This window comes from Ammospiza nelsoni, chromosome Z (assembly GCF_027579445.1).
Source record: "Ammospiza nelsoni isolate bAmmNel1 chromosome Z, bAmmNel1.pri, whole genome shotgun sequence".
NCBI classification, from domain to species: Eukaryota; Metazoa; Chordata; class Aves; order Passeriformes; family Passerellidae; genus Ammospiza; species Ammospiza nelsoni.
The window spans coordinates 61,599,944-61,622,883 of record NC_080669.1 but is presented as its reverse complement, the minus strand read 5'-3'; the positions used below and the strand labels follow the sequence as shown (position 1 = coordinate 61,622,883).

At 36.8% G+C, this 22,940-nt stretch overlaps 1 protein-coding gene across 2 annotated transcripts in view; it reads left to right on the top strand.

Annotated features, from left to right (window-relative positions):
- FER (FER tyrosine kinase) overlaps window positions 1-22,940 on the top strand; it is a 158,011-nt gene that overhangs the window by 14,988 nt on the left and 120,083 nt on the right. For both annotated transcript variants that reach the window (XM_059491724.1, XM_059491723.1), the window contains 3 exons: window positions 3,129-3,387; window positions 7,074-7,247; window positions 10,601-10,700. In XM_059491724.1, the coding sequence (XP_059347707.1) occupies window positions 3,181-3,387; window positions 7,074-7,247; window positions 10,601-10,700 (481 nt within the window). In that variant the 5' untranslated portion in view covers window positions 3,129-3,180. The remainder of the gene's footprint in view (window positions 1-3,128; window positions 3,388-7,073; window positions 7,248-10,600; window positions 10,701-22,940) is intronic.

Genomic DNA, 22,940 nt, shown 5'->3' with positions numbered 1-22,940 from the left:
CAGTTCCACATTAAATCTTTTCTGGGTTCAGATTTTGCTGGTTTTGCTGATTTTTTTTTGCCAGTGGTCTGTGATTACAAAATCTGTCAGGGAATCTTTGTCTTTCAGTGTGAGTGTTTTAGTGTTGTGTGGTAAAGCCAAAAAATATGGGAATATTAGTATCCCATAATCCAGTAGCTGTGAATGTGGGGAAGCACAAGGAGAATCACACCATGAATAGCAGCCCAGCTAGTCTGCTGTTCTTAAATGTCTTGTGGTGCCATGGTTGGAGACACAGGGCGGATCTAAATGCATTGCTGTACCTGGGTGATCACTGTAGGTCCCTTCTGACTGAAATATTCTGCTGTATTGCTCTGGCCCTGTAGAGCAGCTGTCGTCTCATCTGTGGTCACTAACGAGGGACATAGCAAACTTGGAAAAATACCTGTCTGTGTTGGTGCTAGACATAGTATTTTTGAACACTGCTTGAAAATTTGCTTGTGTTTTTTAAGAGAAAATTAGATTTGTTTGTTCATGTGTTCGGTAAATCTTACAGTTCTGACTTCAAATTAATGTCTGTGTGATCTGTACTGTTTTCTGTTGTTTAAAAACATTAAAAATCAGAAGTGGTTTAAAGCAACAGAATTAGTTTTTAGTTTATCAAAATTTAAGCTTAGTCAAGTGGCTTAGGTCTTGAATACTTCTTCACCATTTCTTAGCCTCCAAATAAAGCACTTGAATTTGGCTGGATGTCTTGGTTGAACATGTTCTCAATTTACATGGAAGTCACATGGCAGCTGACTTACCCATTTGGGAGTCATCAGTTCTCAGTTTCTGTGCTTGTTAGTTTTAGCAAATCAGAATTGTACCACTTTTGCAAAAAAATTCTTTGCTGTGCTGCTTCTGTCACAGGGAAAGGAATAATTTAAAACAAAGATGATAGTCTACTATGTGTACGATTTTTGCCTATGTATCCAGGCATCTAATAGTGGAATTGGAAAAAAAATCTGTTTACTGCTTCATGTAGAGGAATTTAGCAGGCTGGAGTAAGATATTGTTGGGTCTTTTGTTCTATTGATTTTTGTAATCCTATATCTCCTTTGTAAGTCACTAGAAGCAGACTGAAATATCACATGCTGAGAATATTTCCTCCTTCCCTTGCCATACTGCCTCTCAGTAAAAAACAGAGGCTAGGGTAAAAGCAAGCAAGCCATTTGTTTACTCATAATACAAAGCCGAACTTCACTGTGAGACTCAGTTTCCATCTCTTCTAATTCTGGATATAAGAAAACAAGGGTACTATCTTTTCTCACAGCTATTCTGCTAGGAGAGTTTGGTAATGTGCTAAAATGAGCTAGGAGAAAGATGAAAAGTCATAAAAATGGGTTTAGATGTAAAGGACATTGAAAATTCACTACTGCAGCTTTAGTCATGTTAATAAACAGGGACTTTAAGGTTTTTTTTCTTTGGTTCATGTTGCTAAAATGTTTGTGGTTCTACAAGAGTGTTCCTCAATTTTAACTGTGGAGGTATTTTCATAATGCTACTAATAATGACATAGTTCATAAATACAGCCAACATAAACTATTTACTGTTGCTGCGTATGACTGAATTCCTAGCCATCAAGAAAGATTCTGACTAAAATATACAGTTTCAAATTAAAGAGTTTATGAAAGCTTACAGGTTTAAGGTTACTCATACAGCTTTGACTTGTCTGTATTGTGTAGATATGTAGTAATGTGTCACAGTTCTAGTTTTCTTTATTGGATCTTTGTTTTGTTTTGTAGCAATGTTTGTGTTCTAAGAATAAACACATAGTACATGAGGCTTTTTTCAGAGGTTGCTTGAGGTTCTAAATTGCAAAATCTTCAGAAATTTTGTGCAGTCCCTGAAGCCAGTAACATATTTATTTTTTCTGAATACCTAACATGCTAAAATGCTAGGCACACTGAAAAGTCTGTCTTTAAGCTTTGTACATATTGGTATGAGCTGCCACAGTGTTGACATTAGTTTATGTGTATCAGTTCTTAATGCAAAATAAGAATATTAGTCCTACTTCCCTCAATGCACTGCTAGGAAGATAAATTTGTTAATGTTTGTAGAACACTGCTAATTTAAGTGGTAATGTGTAAAGTATATTAAGAAATTGGTATTTCTGTGTTAAAAAGAACCAAGACTTTGCTGTAGTGCAGGAATTAGTGAATAGGCAGTGCACAGGCTGTGGCTGCACTGCAGTCCAGACATAAGGGTTGCAGTTTATATAAGTTTATCTTACCTACTTGAAGCTGATTAATATAGGAATGGGTGGTGTGTACACAGAAAAGAGGGTTCAGCCCACATTACAAAACCTTGTGCAAGAGTGTGTAGGAATTACTTCTTTGTGTGGTTTCAGCTCTTCCACAATGTAGCTGTGTGTTTATCACCATCAGATGCAGGTGTTTCAGAGCTAACAATTGGTTCTGCTACAGGGTTTCACAAGGCAGCATATCTTATGTGTTTATCAATCTTACTTTATGTCAGTTTGGTACAGTGAGACTGGCCTGTCCTAGGATAAAATGGTGTGAGCTAAAGAACTCTGACCCAGGGGACTAGTGTATGGTTGGATAGGAAACCTACTTTGGGATATTTTCTGGTTTTTGGGTGGTTGAATCTGCAGGTTTAATGGCCTGTTAACTCAGGGCTTAGGAGCAAGCTAGCTTCTAAATAGTTACCAACTTCTCACAGATGCAATGCTTTATGTGGATTTTTCTGTGCTCTTAGGAGAGTAAACGTGAGAAACAAATGTTTCAGGTCACCAGGAGTAGAAAAGTGCAGCTGGCAGCTTGTCTGGAGACACTGTGCTTATTTGGTTAAATATGTAGATTGGTCTTAAGTGTTTGTCTTAGATGCTGTTATGTCTACTTTCATACTGTACTTTAGGTTAGGAAGGAATGATTTTGCAGAAATGTAAACTGGAATTCTAAGGCTGAAATATTTTCCAGAGTTTGTTGTGCTCTGAACCTCCTTTCAGTTTACACTGAGGAAGTTAATGTGTGTGGTTAGTCTTATGATTAGGTAATTTCAGGGTTCAGGCATCAGTAATTGCCCTTTGTCTCACCAGAAGTTTTTTCTTTTGATAATTGTCTCATCAATCTTGTTCTCCCTTTCAGATGTGGTGAAGAGCCTCTATTTTCCCCTGTCTGGTATATAGTGCCTTAAAAAATGGGGTTTGGAGGTGACCTGAAGTATTCTCATGATGCTTTATTAAAACTGCAAGACTGGGAACTACGACTGCTGGAAACAGTGAAGAAATTTATGGTAATGAGAGTAAAAAGTGATAAAGAATATGCGTCCACTTTACAGAATCTTTGTAACCAAGTAGATAAAGAGAGCGCTTGTCAATTGGATTATATCAGCAATGTGTCCAAGGTAAGTCTGAAGTTTGAATTTGGAATATCCTTGGGTTTTGGGTTTACTTTTTTGTTTTTTGGTTTGAGTTGGATTCCTGTCCATTCAGTTTCTTGAGAGTTAATGTTGACAAAGTATTTTAAATGGATTATTTTAGTTTCTCAGTGAAATATGCATAAGTTGAGCTCTAGTCTTGCTTTGAAAAAATTAACTGAGTGAGAATCAATCCTGATTCTTGAAACTCGGTGTTTTACATAAATGGGTTGAGCCTGTTTCTTTGTTTAGCTTTGAAAATCAAGTATGCTATAGTAAGCTTTTCTTTTAAGATAGGAACTATTGTTTATGCTATATAGAATTTGTGAGAGAAATAGAAAAATGCCAGGAAACCAAGGCAAACCCTAACATTCCAGCTGTTGCTCACACTGCAGCATGTGTTGTAAGAAGAAAACATTAATTCAGGATGTTTCTCATAATTGTGAGGTTATTTTGTATTCTGTTTAAAAGAACTGTGTTGACTTTTTTAAAAGGTAAGGCTATTCTCCAAATTACTGGTTTTTAGATTTAGAGCAACTCCAAGTAAATGTAATAATTAAGCAAACTTCCCTTATCACCTGTTTGAAAGTTTTACTCCAGACCTGGAATCTACTGACAAGAGAAGACTATTCTGTTTTGATGGCTTATTCGGTTCTTGGCCCTTGTTCTGTAGCAGAGGTTACACAGTCAATTCAGTCTGGAGGGAATCCTTATTTTCTCTCTGCAGGAAACACCCTTTCTGGGTCAGGTTAAATTTCAGACAAAGCAGTTTTTATGTCACGGGCTTATTGGATGGCTGCTTGGACAGTGGCTGTGGTGTAGCATTAGGAACAGGAGTGCTCCTTGTGCAGCAGGATGGATGTATACAGGGTGAAAGTGGCTGTGTGTGACTTGGAGGCTGTGCTGATATAGCTGGGCTGCTTCAGCACTGTTATATAAACTGCAGTGTTTATGTATAACATGTTTTGTTGTTGCTTCCCTCCCTCACAATAATTCTTGCTTTGTAAATTGAAATACTGCCCTTTTTTTTCATTGGCACAGAGCATTTAGCATTATAAGGTTTAAACAACCGTTAACCTTCACATAGGTATCTCAGTCTAGGACAGATCCTGTTAATAACATGAGCACTTCTTGTGAGCAGATAAAGCAAAAAAATCTGGAGATCTGACTTAAGCCATCTTCTTTTTGCCTTGAAAAGAGGTGTGCATGTAACATTTTGAAATCGTTTTGAATGAAGGTGCTCAAGTTGTCCTTCAGCATAATTTTCATTCCCTTTTTTTTTCTCTTAAGGAGGTGTAATTTTTCAGCGTTGCATCTCTGATTTCTATGTTTTCTCTGTTTTCCACATTTTAATAGCAAAAATATTCATATGGACTGGCTGATCTTTTATATGGGCTTGCCTTATAATTTCACTGCCACCTTGGATTTTGCAGTTGTGTAGTGACACTTTATGTTACTGGTTTTGGCAGTTAAAAAGCCTGAATTATTGATTATTTAATAATCTCATTCTAATTTATTTTAATCCTTTGTGATACTTTTTTCTCTCTTCCTGACATTTTACAGAACCAAAGAATGATGGAAATATGGGAAATAAGTCTAGTTTCTTATATCTTTTAATATATAAAATACCTGTTTTTGTTATTGTGGTATTATTTGGCATTTTGTGGCATTAAAACCCAATAGCAAGCTGTTTAATTTTTAATGGGTTTTGTTTTGTTGGGTTTGTTGTTGTGATTGATTGTTTTGTTTTGATTTGATCTCTAAGTTTACAGTAACAATGAGCACTTATAGAGAAATGGTGTTTGGGAAAATCTGTCTTCTGGTTTTTTTCATGTGGAGATAACAAACTTGCTGGAAGGCATGGTAGCAGGAACTGGTAATGCTAGAAACGGGGTGTTTTTAACAGCTTCCAGACTGCTCTTTTGTGTGTGTATATGTCTGAAAAATAGTGTTAAAACAAACAACAATGTGTTTTACTGCATTTGTTGAACTGTGGTAATTTTTTTGTGGAAGGAAATGCTCTTTACTTTTTCTGCTATTCCCACACAGCTTTTTTGTCCCATATAAATCTCTGTTATTGAAGCATTTTCATGTCACCTTCTCCTAATTTAAAATAATAAAAACACAGCACACAAACTGCGCTTTACTAATATTTCCCTATGGAAACATCACTTTCCCCTTTTCCTGATGGAAAGAGTGATGTGAAGAACAGGGAAATACATGATTTTTTTTTTGATAGAAAGGGAAGTAATTGCTATGTTTCTGACTTATTTAAGCTCATTTGGTGACTTATAAACTAAGCATTTCCTTAGAATACCTGTACTGTTGAAAAATGCTTTTGGTGTGATTTTTCAGGATTCAAACAGTAGTTGTTTCATCAGTAACAAATCAGCCTTGCGGAAAATGGATGATTCTAACTACATTTTCACCTCTGAGAGCACTTTCATGAACTCTTCTGCAACCAGAAAGCCCTACTCTTTTCACATGTGTTCAGTGCTGTTTTATCCTATGCAGCTTTGCAGTATGGCTTCTGAAATGGTCTCCAGCCACAGCAGGAAAGCTTTAGGCCTTGACATTTTATAACACACACTTTAAGCAGTCCAGATATCTCTGTGCCAATCTGTGGGACATTTACAATCTAGAAGAAATGTTAAAGATAGTCCAGTATGTAGGGGAGTCAATTGTCTTCTGTTCTGTATAATCCAGTTTCTGTTGCAGCATTGTCATGTAGAGATGGAAATATTAGGTATATATATTTGTATGCAGGATATAAAGAAACCCCAAAGCTAAGAAACAAATTATTTTCTAAAGTTTTTATCTCAGATTAAGAGCCAGGATAAATGCCAATAGAACTCTTATGCTAGGTGTCTTCACAACCTTGTAACACTGTGGCATGTAGCCACTCTGAAATCTTAGCTATAGCACAGCATTCATTGTCAGGGAGTTATCTTTAAGGAATCCAGTGACAGCAATCTTGAGGGTAACCAAGGTTTTATTTGAACTGAAGTTTAATTTCACATTTGTGTCTCTGCTATCTGTAGATGTATATCTGTATTCAGAGCCACTCACAGCACATTAAGCTGTCCTGAAAACTGACAGAATGTCCGAGCAAGCTATTAAGGCAAGGGTTCAGAAGGATGCTGGGTTACAGTGACAGATGGGTGTTGTGTCTGTGCTTTGATACTGGTGGTCTGACTGATGCTGCTGTGTGAAGCAGCTGATCTAATGGTGTCCTCTTAAACCACCACCCCTCAAATGTGTATTGCTGTCAGGTGTTCAGACAAAGGTGGAAGTCAGCTTGGGCAGAGCAACTATGGGGGGAAACTGGAGGACAAAGGATGTTGGAACATGGTTCTCAGGGATGTTAGGGGTATATTTAAAAAAAATAAGGCTGCAGTGCTTTCTTTGGTGTAGAGAAATACTATGACAATGCTGAAGGGTGAATATTCAATACTGTATTTTTCTCTCTGGTGCTTTTTTATGATTTTATGAGTGAGATTGAGGCATGATTTTCCTGTTGCAGGAGGATCTCAAATGCATTTGGGTAAGCTTAAAATTATTGCTTTACTGAATTTTTTTAAACAATGATGCATCTTCTCCCACAGTTCTTATTAATTGTGTGGTTATTGTGAGCTGAAATAAATAAGTGCTTTTCTGTTCTGACTTTTTTATAGTCTTGGTTGCTTGTGGTACAGCAAACAGAACAGCTGAGCAAAATAATGAAGACACATGCCGAAGATCTTAATTCTGGGCCCTTGCATAGGCTTACAATGATGATCAAAGATAAGCAGCAAGTTAAGAAGAGTTTTGTAGGTGTTCATCAACAAATTGAAGCGGAGATGTACAAGGTATTTTATTCATCTGTGCTTGATAAGTTGATTATAATTCTCATATTTAAAATATTAAATTAAGAGTGGGTTTTTTGGGTTTTGTTCGTGCTGTGGTAAAAGCGTAGTGGGTGATATGTAGAATGCTTAGTTTAAATTTTAATGATTTTCTTCACAGATTTTCTTTTCCTGCTAGTTGATAAGGCAAAGATGGAAAGGTTTCTTCCATGAATTTCCGTGGACAGATGGAACTGGAAATGTTATTGTAGTAGAGGATAATGAATTCTTGTGTGACACTTCTCTATTCCATCTATTTTCCTGTTCTAATTCCACTTTAGACATTCATGGGACTAGGGCACTGTAAACTGTTCTCAATGAGTGCTCTTGGCAGTCCAGACTCTTTTGGGAGGGGACAGGGTTCTAGTCCCTATTCTAAAATATAGAGCAGGTGTAAACTAAATATTGAGACTGCAGGTAAAACTCTTCAGAGTGTTTTCCATGACATGTCTGTTATCCTGCTTGTGTTCGAAGTGCTATATCTTGTCAATAAAGCTGACAGAAACCACAGTTTCAGATGCTCTGGGGGAGATTTAGCTACAGATGTCAAAAATCAGAGCAATAGTCTGAAATGTCTACTGAGAGAAGGAAAAGCACTGTTTCTTCTTTGTTCCAGCAGAGAATTTGGGATTTGAAGTAGTGTAATTAAAATGTAAATCTGAGTAAAGCAGAAACACTGTCACGGATTGATGAGTAAAAGATTCTTGGTCAGTTCTGAGAAGAATTTGGAGCTATTCTGTATTTAAACTAAGACTATTTTAAGTTAAATACATTGGCTCTAATAAGATTGCTTCCATAATATGCTAGAATCCTGGCATATTCCTCAGGAAGGGACTATGGGGATGTCTTTTTTGATGCATGGTCAGTAGGCTGTCATTATCTGATAAAACTTCAAGCCAAATGACCACTTACTGCTACTTGTGAATTGGTGCACCTCAAAAAAGTCAGAATGGAAGAAGAGGAAAAGCTGGTAGCATGTGTTAGAAATAATAAAAGTTATAAAGAATTGCAGAAAGAGAAAAAGAAAGATAAGAAGGAAAGGCTGAATGGAGTAAGAGTGCCATAAGCTCCGGTATACTTTGAAAAAAGACTATGCAATGTTTTGTTTTCTGTTAATAGGCCAAACTCTAATAGAGGCTCTTATAAAATTGTTTTTTAAAATAAGACTTTTCCAAAAAACCATAATGCATACTGAGCACTTGCCAAAATGATTATTACAAACCATATTAACTTTATTTTATTATGGGTTTATATAGCCACGAAAGTATTTTGCATCCTGCTGATTAAGCTTGCATTGTTGTTTGGTTAAAGGTTTTTTGGGGTTGTTTTCTTTTTTTCCTCTTGCTGAATTTGCAAAGAAGTATTTGAATAGCATTCTCCTATTGTTAGCTGACACTGTTCAAGGTTTTGTGTACCTGGAGCACTCTAATAATGAATCCCTGAAATTCAAAAGACTTCTGATGTTCTGTGGTATTATTTCTGATTGTTATGCACAGAGGTAAAATGCCAATTATATCTCAATACAGTGTGCAAAGTTTGTGAACATCAGTGTCTGTGCAGCTCCTATTTTTAGGATAAGATGGCATAAAAATATGTTTAGTTGAAATGGATGTATGTCATCCTTTCTTATTCTAGACACCTCTACAGTGAGGAATCTTATGGGCAGATTCTTAAGAATAGTAAATAACATGGCTTTTGCACAAATGTAGTGGACTTGTATCTTGTAGATTTATTCCAGTTTCCATTAAGATGTTGAATAATTTTCTTTCTTCATGAAATTTGAAGGGGAAAAAAGTACAGTACTGTGCTAATTAGGTGGGTAAGACTTTTGAAATAAAAATGGAATTTAAAGAAATCCTTGACTGTCTTAATTCCTTAAGTGTTCTTTGGGAACAGACATGTTCTTGGTGTTGGTTTTATCTGTTGGAAAAACACAATCTAGATTAAGAATCATAATGTAGTTATTATAAAGGTTTCCTAATGCTAGTGCCCTGTTTTATTTTTCAGTTTTCTGTAAGAGAAGCTGTTCTTATTATTTAGGTCTTAATTACTTCCTAATTACATCTTTTTCTCCATTTGTGATGATGTCTTTAAATACAAATTGTCATAAAGTTATTTCTCCTATAGTGCCTCTGTTGGTGTATAATAGCAGCAGATGTGTATAATTAACAGATTGTAGAAATATTAGATGAGTATATGTGATTGATGTGGAGAAAAGGTTCTGCCTTCAAATTAAATATTGCACAGTTGGCCCAAAAATACAAGCTGTAGACAGCACTTTGTTGGATCTTTAAGGAATTTCATAAAGTTTTCAGATGTTGATGAAAGTAGTGTTATCTGGGCCTTGCATCATGAAAAAAAGGGAAAATGGTGAACTTCAGCCTTCTTCCTGCCAGCTGCAAGAGGAACAATTTTCCAGTAGAACAAATTTCTTTTTCTACACATTCACTGAGAGGAGCACTTCCATTAAAAGTAGTTAATAATTTCTCTTCTGTGATTTTCCAGTTGATGTCTGTTATTCTGTTGGATTTTTTTTTTGTTGGAATTTTTTGTTTTTCTTACAATATATGGTAGGTGATTTGTTATTGTGATGGCTGGTTTTGTTTGCAAGTTCATTATTTGGGATTATTTCTGAACAGTGCACTACTTTTGTCACACACTGAATGAATACTGGCGGAAGAAGAGAAAACTTTAATTTTGTGATCAAAAATGTTGTGTTCAGTGCTCAATTTCATGGTAGATGTTTCTTATTTGGTTAGTTGCTTCTGTAGTTGGGTTTTTGTTTGGGTTTGTTTGTTATTGGTATGGTTTTCCTTTTAAGGGTTTAAATTTTACCATTGATAGATTATTTCATGCCAACTTACTGTTCTTAGTCAATTGTAGGAAGTGTAATGTCTAAAAATTTTGCTTTTTATTAGATGCAAAAGAAATTCCTTCCTTTGCATAGGACATTCTAAGCCAGTATGATTTGTTAAGCATCTTTTTGATTTTTTTTTGCCTTGTAATTGGAATAGAATATTGTTGATGATTAGCTGGATTTTCTAAATGATTTTAATTACATTGATGTGAATGGGGATTTGTGTCTTAGGCCTTTTACTTAATTACATGCATGTATTGATTTTGATTTCACACCATGTAATGTACACCATGTAATTTGAACCATTTAATATCCTTTTAAGATTTTCTCAATCCAGTAGAAAGTGTAGCATCCTTGTTTTGGATAATAAATTCTGTTAATTCTGTTTTACTAATGCTATTTTTTTTAATGTGGTGAGAATAAGTATTTTTAATGCTTTTAATATTTCCCTTTTTTAAAGGTCACAAAGACAGAACTAGAGAAACTTAAATCTAGCTACAGGCAACTAATAAAGGAAGTAAATTCTGCCAAAGAAAAGTATAAAGAAGCTGTGGCTAAAGGTATGATTTACTTCATTTTGTGTATTTATTAGTGCTTTTTTCAAATCTGCTAAAACTCTGACAATGAAATAAGGTAATTTTTTTTATTTTGAGCTGCTTGATTACAATATAAAAGATAATTTAGTATCTTAAGTAAGCCAGGCTGACTGTCATCATGTATGTTTGGTATAACCTCTTAAAAACTAATTAAATATAAATGGTGATTCTTCTAAGTTCTTGTAGCATTCCTTCAGTGGATATTTTTGAAATCTGAAATTGCTCAGATGGACTCTGGTCTCACCTGTGTTGTAGCTACAGCCTACTTACCTGTGAATTACTATTGTTGCTACAGTGGCATCAGCATCAGTTCTTGTCAGTGTAACACATCAAACCCTTGTCAACTTCATCTAAAAGAGGAAAATAAGTCATTTGCACACAGAGATTGAGCACATCACTCCCTAAAAAAACAATCTGCATGGATTTTGATTCCTGTTGAATTGTGCTTGAATGATGAGATAAAAAAGAGCCGTTGTTCTATTATGTATTGAAATATTGTGCTAATAGTAGTTCTTATGTGTCCTTCTTAGATTTTATTTTCTTCCTTTAGTGAAAACTGACTGGCAGTATGTAAGTGCGATTCCAAGATCCATCTTAAGGTTTTGTATGAGTGTCTAAATCACAGTTAATCTTCTTGGTTCTGTTGTAGTACAATTATAGTAGCTCTCAGTGAGGAGAGATTTTTCTTTCCAAATTTGTCTCAAATTTGGACAAAACAGCAGGAGATAAGAAGTTATGCTTAGCACTGTTGAACTTTTACTGTTCTTTTTCTTTTACTGAAGTTCATAATCACTTAAAATTAAAAATGCATACTTTGATGTCAGTTTCCTCCAGTTCCATGTTTTCTGTATGTAACTTAATTTGATTACTTGGTTTATTCTCAAGTAACTATTTAGCATTGCAATATGTAGTATCTATCATGGAAAATGTAATAGGATGTTCGGATCTTATATGTTATTTTTAGCCTGTTTTATCCTCTCTTCCTGTTACTAATTTGGTCACTCTCTATTCCTGAAGCACCATACTTTCCCACTGGAATAAAGGAGTGTTTTGTCTGTCAGCAGCTGTGATGTTTTGATGTGGTTTTGATTAACTGAATTAATGTTTCTTCGGATAGACAGCAAACATAAATTATTTTTAAGACACATATCTCCTATGGTTTTCTTTGACCTTCTCTTTCAGGCTTTTATCTAATATTTGTCTTATATAGTTCATACTTAATTTAATTTCTGGTAAAATCTTGCTTTGATAAACACTGATGCCCATAAAATATTTTTCTCCCAAAAGTTGCAGAATTGCTTCTCTCCTGCTCCATCCCAGGCTCTGTTCCTGTTTGTAAATACTTGTGCTACTACAGTTTATTAGCTGCAGGTCATCTGGGCTGCTTGAATTTTTCTAAGTCATGGTATTTCTGAGCTTGTACGTTGTCAAGCTGGTTTGCTGGTGAAGTGAAAATTTAGGGAAGTCTTAAAATTACAATGCTTCATTACAAGGTATTCTTTATTCAGTAAGCTAAGCTTATCCACATTATGTGCTATTAAGATATATTACTTTTGTTAATGTACAAACTGTTTCAGTCTTTCAGGATTTGAAGAATTATTGAAAACAAGAGAAGAAATAGTGCTTACCAGAACAGTGGGAGGGCATAAATAAGTATTGAAAATAAGCTGAAAACAATTTTGTTAAACAAAAAAATGAAAATCTTTTGACATCAGCTCTTGCAAGTAATGTGTTAAAATAGCCCATCCAGGTTCATTTATGTAAAATGTTGTTTTAAACAGAATCTCTTCCGCTGAAAGGACTGTACAAGTCTTTAAGACAGTGACTGGCCTTGCCTCTCTGGAGGCAAAGGGGAAAACTGCCTCTTAGGAGATAGAATTTTAGCTTTACCCTGGGGGTTACGTGCAAGTTTGTGCAGCACCTGTACGAGCTGGTCCCCAGGAAAAGAATGAAAATCACACAAAGTAGTCTGACAAATGTCTCTGTTTTGCAAGAGTAGTGATTTTGAAATGTAGTAAATTTTTCTGCTTTGTTTTAGAATAGCAAAGCTGCTTTCTGGTGAGAGAGTAGGTTTATTAGACCTAATAGTGAAAGAGGTACAATTGGTTCTTCAGCTTGTGAAGACAGTTGCTTCCTAGTTTTCTAGTTGAGTTATTAAAAGTGATGTTAAGCTCTGGGCTAAACACAGAGGTAGAGGATATTAACTGATAAGGGTAAAGGCTGGCAAAGTCTGTACAGTTAAAAGTTTGTACATAACATCACTTTCCAAGTGATATGATTTTCTGGAATCAGGAAGTAGTCTCAGGTAAACTTGAATGTCTCTGTGTGATACTTTGCACCATGATGTGGGTCGTCCCTTTGAATCAATGGCACCCTGATGCAGGGTTACAGGTGTTTTCATTTTTTGGTGAAAACTCTAGGAGGACCATTGGAAAGATTAGTAAGTGTTAAGGACTGAATAATAATACTGGTTAGTTACAGGTTTTGTTAGTGTTTGGGCAATGGGTAAAGCATGTGGTGAGAATTTTTGGATAGTTTTTTAGTCGGGAAAAGGGAATTGGTTTCTGAAGGAATGCAGGAGCTTAATTCCGGAAGACTTTGTGCTGTCGAGATTTGGAGGAAGGTGAAAGCATCTGAGATTGTGTCCCAGGAGCTGTTCTGGGGAACCCTCTGCTAGCACTGCTTCTGCTTGTGCCCCAAGGGAAGCAGTGGGACTGTTGTGTTGCAGAGGGAGCACCACTGAGACTTGGCTGCCGCTTCCACCTTGTGCTGGGTTGCACTGCCTTGTTGTGGCCACCAGTGTCTGCCTAATGGCTCAATCAGAAATGACTGAGTTATTTTGTTTGTTCTAGCCCTTACCCCAGTAAGTCATGCATAGCTGCTTCTTTCTGGACCAGTGATTACCATAGGAATCACAAATGCAGTCTGGTTGGTTTTTCTTGTGCATGGAGGCTCCAGGTGTCAGGCAGTCTGGTTGATGTTAGTCATTTGCATGATAATTTTCTGCCCTTTTTTCCCCCAGACATTCGTTCTTATGTTTTTTAATGTATGGTAAGAGATAGGAGGCAGAGAGAGGATGAAGTCAGCAAGCTGAACTAGTCCAGTGCCTCTTAAATGAGGTGTGCTTCAGATTTTTGGACTCTATGGACAGATTGGATGCAGTATTCTCTTCTGGATTAGAAAGCTTTGTTAAAAAAACTCCACAAAGTATGTGTAGTGGGAATGCAGAGCATGTTCCTTTGCAGAACTGGGTCATTGGAGTCATAAGGCATGCAGGGGTCTTTGGAACAAATATAAGTGCTTGTTATATTATTTTTCTTTAATGAAATTGACAGTCCTGTGAAACATTCTGTATGTGTGATACTGACAAAAAACAGTGTGAACATCTTCCAACAGCAGTCCAGAGTAACAGTCTCAGAGTGTATATGAGTCTGCATTTACAGGGCTGTGCTGATCAGTGATGCTGAGTAACAAGGTGGTTAGAATGTGGCGCGTCGATGTTGCTGCTGTAGAAAAACACATCAAGCCAAAATTTGTGCCAGATGGAAAAACCATGATTTCACCAAAGAAGTCACAAATCTTCTGAAATAATTTAATGAATGATGTATTAAGAATACAAAATAGAGACTGTAGGACAACTGTAAATATCAAGTGTGATATTTCATTACATTTTGAATCTCATTTGGTTATTTGGTTGGATCAGTAACTGCTTCCACTTAAGTTTGCTGTTTGCACAATTATTTTTGTTTCTGCAGGACTGTGCATCTGTAAGTATAGTTTAGTGTGTCCGTGGGGGTTTCAAATATTTTCATCCTTGAACCTTTTGATTAAGCATTACTTACTGCTTTATAAATAAGGAAATAATGGTAACATGAAACAATAATTTACTCAGTTCATTACAGGTTTTTAAAAAAGTTGAAGTGCATCAATAAAATTTAGCATCTGTTTTTGTAGCTTATTTTGGTGTTAGATGTTGAAGTGTGAAAGAGTTGCTCATATATCAGTAAATATTCCAAATTGGAACAGAGCCAGTGTAGCTTTGGGAGGTTTATACTGAATTTTAATACAACATACTCTTTAGAAAAACTACAGTTTTTGTGTAAATACATTAATTACAGGTGTTTATTATAGTCTTACTCCTGGTTCATTACTGATTGAATGTAGAAAATATTTTGCAGTGCTCTTACGTGACACAGTGGGTCTGAAATAAACAGTAAAGGAAAAATACATAGATTCTAAGTATTTAATACCATAATTTCATTTTATGCTGCTACAGCAGCATAAAGAATATTTCACTACATTTCTCTAGGCTTGTGTTCCCTGACAACATTGTGATTTAGAGGAGCCTAGAAATATTAAGTGTACACCTACCACATTATACCACATTGCTTCTGCTGTAAGAATGTTTTCCCTGCAACTCAGGTGATTTAATACTTCAGAATTGATGTGACTTCTGTGGCACATACTGAAGTTTCACAGCAGCATAAGCTCACATCTGTGATAAATAAGGGAGCTGTTAGAAAGCTTTCATTATATCAAATTATTGTCCTACTATTCTTTGTAATGGCCAAGTGGTCAGAAAATACTTACTAGGTGGCTGGTGCATTCATTCTCAGATGCCTTTAAAATTGTTATTATACAGCCACATTTCCTGGTGGTATATGTTGCCTGGAGTTGTTGCTGCAATGAGGGAAACTCCTAGTAAGATTTTTTTTTTAAGCTCAGCTTTGACTGAAACTCTCATATTGTTAAGACAAAACAAGTAACACTGGCTGAACTGGTCTTGTGTTACAGAGGCCAACAGCCTGTATAGATTTAAAATTAATGCTCTACTGCAAGTGTTTCAACACATATTTACTACCAGTGCTTTTGCTTGGAAAGGGTCGGGTTGTTTTTTTCTGTGTAAAATAAAGCTTCTAGAGCAGGAAACCCCAGGGAGTGCAAAGAGATTATGGTGACTTCTTATGGAGAGTGAGACCAGCTTGGACATGCTGTTTTCTCTTAACACAGACATGCAGCACCAGGAGGTTCTTTCCTCACAGACCAGCAGGCACAGGGCTGAGAATTGGCTAGAGGTGCTTAATAGCTTGCCCTGACAGTATCTGACAGCAGTTCAAAATATAGAACATTCATGTTTGATATTTTTATGCTATGTTACTTACTTAAGATTACGCTGATAGCTTTGGTGAACTGATTCTTTACTCAGAAGTTTAGATGTGGTATTCTGTAAATTTGAACTCTTTAAATATACACAAATAATTTTGGGTTTTTTTTCCCATTACAAAACTATTTATTATTTTCAGTCATTAATTTGTCAAGTCATAATTGGGAGAAACCTATCCTCTTCCCAGAAACTGGTTGAGTGGAGAAAGGAGTAAGTGATTTTACTTGTTGAAGAAATAGATTAATGTAACAATCTTGCAAGACATAAAAAGGAGGAAGACCTTTGAGATTGAAGGTGAAGATCCTATCTTGTTTCTGTCTTTGTGATTTTGGTATTGTAAAACTTGTGTTAATTGAGACCACTCTGTTTGCATCTCTTGTTTTGCAGAATGATGATAAGGCTGGTCACCCACTAAACTTCTGAGCATGTTTCCAGAGACAGAGCTGACAGTCAAAGCTGTCCTAGTTTAATGGCAGCAGTTTGCATAAAAATTGCTTTGTAGATAGGAATATTTAAAAGTCTTAACTGGGGGTGGAGTGGCTGGAGAGCAGCCCTGCAGAGGGAGACCTGTTGTGCTGGTGAATGGCCCGCTCCACATCTGTCAGCAGGGTGACAGATGTCATCTGGGGTGCATCAAACACAGCACAAACAGAGAATCAGCAGTGGGATAGTCTTCTGTATTTAGTGTTTGTGAGGTCTCACCTGGAGCACTGAGAGCACTTCTGGGCCTCACACTTGAGGAAGGGTGTGAAGGCGCTGGGCTGCACCCAGAGGAGGGCAGTGGGGCTGGTGGAAGGGCTGGAAGGGCTGTCCAGTGAGGGGCAGCTGAGGAGTTGGGGTTTGTCCATTTTGGAGAAAAGGAGGCTGAGGAGTGACCTCACTGCTCTCTGCAGCCTCCTGGGGAGGGGAAGTGGAGAGGGAGGGAGGTGCTGATCCCTGTTCCCTGGGATCCAGGGACAGGACACATGGGAAGGGCTCACAGCCGTGCCAGCGGATGTTCAGACTTGACATTAAGAAACATTCATTCATTGAGAGAGTGTTTGAACATTGGAACAGGCTTCCCAGAGAGGTGGGTGATGCCCCAAGGCTGTCAGTGTTTAGCAGACATTTGGACAATGCCCTCCAAAACACGCCTTAGTTTTTTGCTAGCCCTGAATTGATTAGGCAGTTCAACCTTGTAATTCTTGTAGGTCCCTTCCAATTGGAATATCCTAGCCTAGTTTTAGGGAAGTGAAGTTGGGCTCAGTATGGGAGTCCAAATGATTCAAAAGTCATGTCACTGGTGGTTTTTTTTGGATCAATAAGAACTATTGTATGAGGAAGTGATTTTCATAATCACCTATGGTATTTACATGTTTCTAGCGTTATAGTATGAAATATGGAATTTTATTAATTTGGATCAGAAAGGTCCTGAAATCACTAAAGTGGGTAGTACAGAACAATCAATTACAGAGCAAGCTCTACAACCTGTGTCTTTCCTATTGCACAATAAAAATCTGGGAAATTGAACAAACTATGAGGAAATAGAACTGGAGAAGTAGAAGATTGCCTCCAAAAGCAGGATGCAATTATTTTTTTCTCAAGAACTAACTGTAAGTTGTGTAATGTACTGTGTTTGGAATCACTTTACGTAAGTATACATTGTTACATTGGTTTGATGTATAAAAGTAGTCTTTTTTCCCCCCCCACCATATCTAGGCTTTTAAATTACTTGCTGTAATTTAGGTGCTTAGTCCATACTAAAATTCAATTGAGATGAAGACCCTGTTCTACTCCAGTTTCAGTCTGTGGAGTAGCTGAGTCAAGTTTTATGATTCTCTCATGTAAAAATATTTTACTGTGTTAAAAAAATACGTTTCTAGAAAAAGAGCTATTTGAAAGCCACAGCCATCTCATTCATGCAAAGAATGTGTTCAGTGTGTTTGGTACTATAATGTAAGCAAATAATGTAATGGAGTGTTGTTTTCCAGGCACTATTAAATATTGCTCTGTGAAAAGGTGTGTCTCCAAAGTTGAAATAAATAAGGAAGTGACTGTATTGGACTTTTGGTATTGATAAACAAATGTAAAGACAGCAAAACACTCAGAAATGGTCTGTGTTGTTGAAAATGCTGGAAAAATGTGTAGATGGAAAGAAATGCAGTTCTGGAAAATTATTGAAAAACTACAATCATAAAGAATGGGAAATTCATTGTAGATCACTGTATGCATTGTCAGCTTTATAGTTTAGTGCTGGTATTTACAAAAAAAAAAGTTTCTAAATCAAACCGAGGAAGAAAGGTTTTTACTGTCTTAAAAATTATTACATGCTCAAGATTTCCATACTTATTCAGGGGAAGATTGTTACTTCCTGAAAAAAAAAAAGAAAAAAGAAAAATAGCAAAATCTCTGATTCTCTCCTCTTTTTCCATTTAAAAATTTTGTGAAATCAAATAATGTGATACTTAGTGAGATTTTAATCCAGAAGATTGCAGCAACTCTGGAGCCAAGCTGCTTAGTGTTCTGTGGGACCTCACCTGTTCCCTCCTTAATCCTAACTCACTGGGTCACTCCTTTGTCACCCCTCATCCATCTTGAGGCAGTGCTCCATGCACACCAGCTGCTCTCTCATGTGAAGAGCAATTCTCTCCTTGACTTCCTGGACTGCTTTTCCCCAGGAGACTGAACTCTACATTGCATAGCTCTGGTTCTGCCTCCGTATTCCTGACAGCATCCTGGTCCTACAGCTGTGCACAGACACCCAGCTCACCACGTTTATCACCCACACTGCATGCAGGAATACACAGGAACGTCATGGCAGCATGTTGAGGTCCTGTAAAGGATTTATGTGACTTCTCAAATTGGTGCTTTGCAGGGATCTTCTTGCCTACCTGCACCTCCTGTTTTGTTTTCCTTGTGACTGATCCCTTCCCATCTTACTGTGCCCTTTCCTTAGCAGTCTCCTTCCTCAGGACTGTAGGTCACCCTTTCCATCCTGTGTAGTTACTAGTTTAAAGCCCTCTGAATGAGGTCAGTCATCTTGCTGACAAAAATACTTTTACTCTGCTTAGGAAGGGGCTTCCTATCTTTCAAGCAGATGATGGTCTGCAAAAAGGGTCCCATGGTTGTGGAACACAGACCCAGGTGGCTGACACTGGTTCTGCAGCTACTTACCAGCCTGGATTGTCAGTGCTCTCCTTGCACCTTTTCTCTTCCCTGGCAGCACTAAGGAGGACACAGCCTGATCCCTTGTGCTTTTCATGTCTGCCCCTAGATCTCTGTAGTCACTTTTGGTACTGTCCAGGTTTCCCCTGGCAGCATCATTGCTGCCCACATTTCTTATGACATTGCCTTTGCTGCTCTTCCCTGTACTTACCTATACCCAGAAATTTGAATGGATTTGCTTTTTGCAGTGCCTGAACTAGACATGGTTATGCTCCTGACATATATTTTAGTCCTCAGTTTCTGTGGATTTTTAGCCACGGTTTTATTTACGTATAAAGACTTTCTTCCTTCTTGTTATTTGTGTAGATAGTCACCTTGTCCTGTTTTTCATTTTGTTTGTCTGTTCCTACAATTTTAGCATATTTAAGGTTTCTCACTGTGTTTCTGTTGAAGGGATGTAACCATATATTGTGACATCAGATGTGTCATTGGCTCCTTTTGAAAATAAATGAAATTAATTGTCAAAAACTGGCCTTGTGTAATATTGTGTCATTGGTATGTCTGCATGGGATGGTGTTCATTGTGTGCTGAAGCCAAAGGTCACGTTTCAGTACCAGGACTATAAATCTAGAAATTTAGTTTGTCTGTTGTGAGCTAAGCCTTTATAATGATCTCTGTTGAGTCTTTTATGAATACTTTGTCATCACTTTGGAATGAAGGTCTAGCTGGAAGGAGTTGGAAAACCTGGGAAAACGGGGAAAAGCCTGAGCTCACTGGCATAATTATTTCTTTTAAAGCCAAAATATGTGTGAAAACTTTCTCTGTCTGCATTGTTTATTTCCTTAAGGTCAGCTTCCCTGAGGCATTTGGACTGTACATTGATGCTGATTTAAAAACAGATTAACATTATGAGCTAAAATTTTTCTCAGTTTTTTGTCCTATCCAGTATTTTTTCTTCTATTTTAGGTGATTATTAGGCCACAAGAGTCTAACAATTATGGTTGCAAGAATTTGGGATTGGCAAATCTGCCTTTTAATTGAAAATAGACTAAAACATTCTTTTCCTGGATGGCTGTGTTGTACTGTATGCAGTAAAATCTTAAATGAGTTTCTATTAGAAATTGGAATACTAGACTCCAGAATGAGTGAAAAAGAATGCCAGCCTTTTCTCTGTAAATATAAAACTTCCATAATTGAATTTTGCAAGCTTCACAGTACAGTTTATGGTGTGACATATTGTATACCCATCAGTTTCTATTAACATTAAACAGTTTTGTCAACAGCTGATGGCAGTAGAATTATAATTATATCTATTTATGAAATTCATTGTAGAGATATAGAAAATTGGATGTTTTCCTCTGTGCTAATTGACATGTAGAACAACTGTGTATGCTGCTTCTTTATTTTGCTACTTTAAAAAATAAATTACAGTATGAAAATAAAACTGTAACTATGTTCCCTGAATTAAATATAAGGCTCTAATTTAAAGTTGAATGAATATGATAATTTGATTTATGTCACAATTAGTTGAGGTGTTCTTTGGAGGAATAATGTGTAGCAAAGGTGTTTAGTCCTTAGAACAGATGGGAAAATCAGATAGTTTAGATGCTAATGAGTTATTCTGAAGGAGATGTAGTATTACTAAATTGTGAGTTATTTGATAATTTTAGTGTAAATTTTCAGTTTAGTTTAGCTGTTGAAGATGGTTTGCTGCAGTTCACAGGTCACAAGCCTGATGGTACATGGTATGATTTCAGATGTGCTAATATTTCATAAGCTGAAAACTGATAAAGAAGGTCTTTTAAACACATGCATAGACAACTTGTAGCTCTTAAACTATGACATATGGAGATAATTTTAGAATATTTGACCCAGGGGATGCTTGAGTATGAACAGGCAAACACAGAATAACCCAAGAAATTCTGCAGCATATTTGCCTCTGCTACCACCTTGCCTGACTCTTCTGGCTTCCTGAACAGTGTGGGCTGGCAAGCAAAACATTTCAGCCTTGGCTTCCAATAGTTTGTCCTCTCCTTTTTCATCCAGTCTTCATCCTCTACTGTACATGACCTGTTCCTTTCCCTTCCAAACTCTCTTCAGTCATCTTCCAGTATTTCCCGATACTCCACATACCTTTCCTTCTCCAGAAAGACCTTATGGTGTTTATGTTTTACTCTGAAGATGACCAGGTTGACTCTGTAACCTACTGTATTTGAAAAAAGTATGTATGATACTTCTGTATGATACTCTGAAATTAGTTGAGGTTTTCTGGTCAGGAATAATGTACATACAGGAGGAATTTAGTTCCTAAGGCAGATAGGAAAATAGGATTTTACCCTCCTGTTACGTTGTTGTGCTGATGTCAGACATGCGTATTTGGGGATATTTAACTTCTGGGATGTTATTCTCATGTGTTGGATTATTTTTTCCCTTATAAATTGTCTATATTTCATTTAGAAATAAATACTGATAAGTACTGTGGGTTTTTTTTTGGGGGGGGGGAATTAGTCTCCATATGAAACATAAGTTTAGATGATATGCCACAGACAAAACCTGCTATGTCTGGCTAAAGTTTAAGATAGCCTTGTGAATGTTATCTCTCCAAAACAGTTCTACAGAAATTTTTAAAGTGGATTGTTTCATTCATACCTACATGAAAAATTCTTCTCTGGTGACAGCTCTGGAGATGTGCTTTGTCTTTGTTGCACACAGTAATTCAGATAAATTGTAATGTAAGAAATCTGTACCTTCCATGTACAAAATTAGGTCAGCAGTTGTATTGTTTTCAATTAAATGAAAGACATAATATCCTTTTAAAGTGATTTTTATTAATCTGTGTTTGAAATGCAGTTGACAGTGGTGTGAAGTAGCAAGTGTCTAGAGAGCCATAGGAGAGTACAAACTGATAGAAACGTGCTTTGGCTTCTTGGTAATTTGTTACCTAGGGAGTTCCGAGTCAGAAGTGCTGTCCTAGTTCTTAGTAACTCTTCAGGATTTTTTTTTCCTTTATTTTTATTTTACATATACTTGTCCCTTCACTATTAAACCATGTAAGTTTCTTTTTTTTTTTTTGCTGATGATAACTTTTACCAGAAGAAACCATAGGTCAGTTGTGTGCTTATTGAAGAAGGTCTTTTCTTTTTACTCTTTCCATATAATCTCATAAAATGTACGGTTTTTACATTGAAAGTGGTTGTGCAGATCTGTTAACTGTGTCCTTACACGTTTCTCCTCAGACTCCTAGTGCTTCAGGACCCCTCACTGTAGTAACTCTTCCTGTGTTTGTCTTGTTTCCCACCTTTTTGATGGTAATGCCCTTTTCTAAACCTTTTGCACATCAGATATATTCTTCTTGAGGTCAACAGATTTCACACTTTTAAGTGGATTTGATCAGTAGCATAATAACCCAGTCTACTCCTTTGCTAAATAGCATTGTGTTCAGCAACTGCTGAACACTGAGTTCATATTTCTGTCAAGCTTGCTGACAGAAGTACTGACCCCAAGACCTCATTCTGTGTGCATTTAAATTACTAAACTTCTTTACCCATGTGCACCTCTCTAAATATTCACTCTATAATTTACTGTTGTTTTAATCAGTACCTCTCAAGATTTTTGTGTTGGTTTTGCATGGCCTGGTTTTGGTAGTGGGGGGCTAGAGAGGTGGCTCCTGTGAGAAGCTGCCAGAAGCTTCTACCATGTCCGGCAGAACCAATCCCTGACAGCTCTGAAGATGGACATGCTGCTGGCCAAAGCTGGGCCAATTAGAGAGGTTGGTAACAACTCTGTGATGACATATTTAAGAAGAAAATCAAAACAAAGGGGACACAGTTTTTTCCTATCCAGAGAAGAGGAGGAGGGAAAACAATATGGAGACACCAAGGTCAATGGAGATGGAG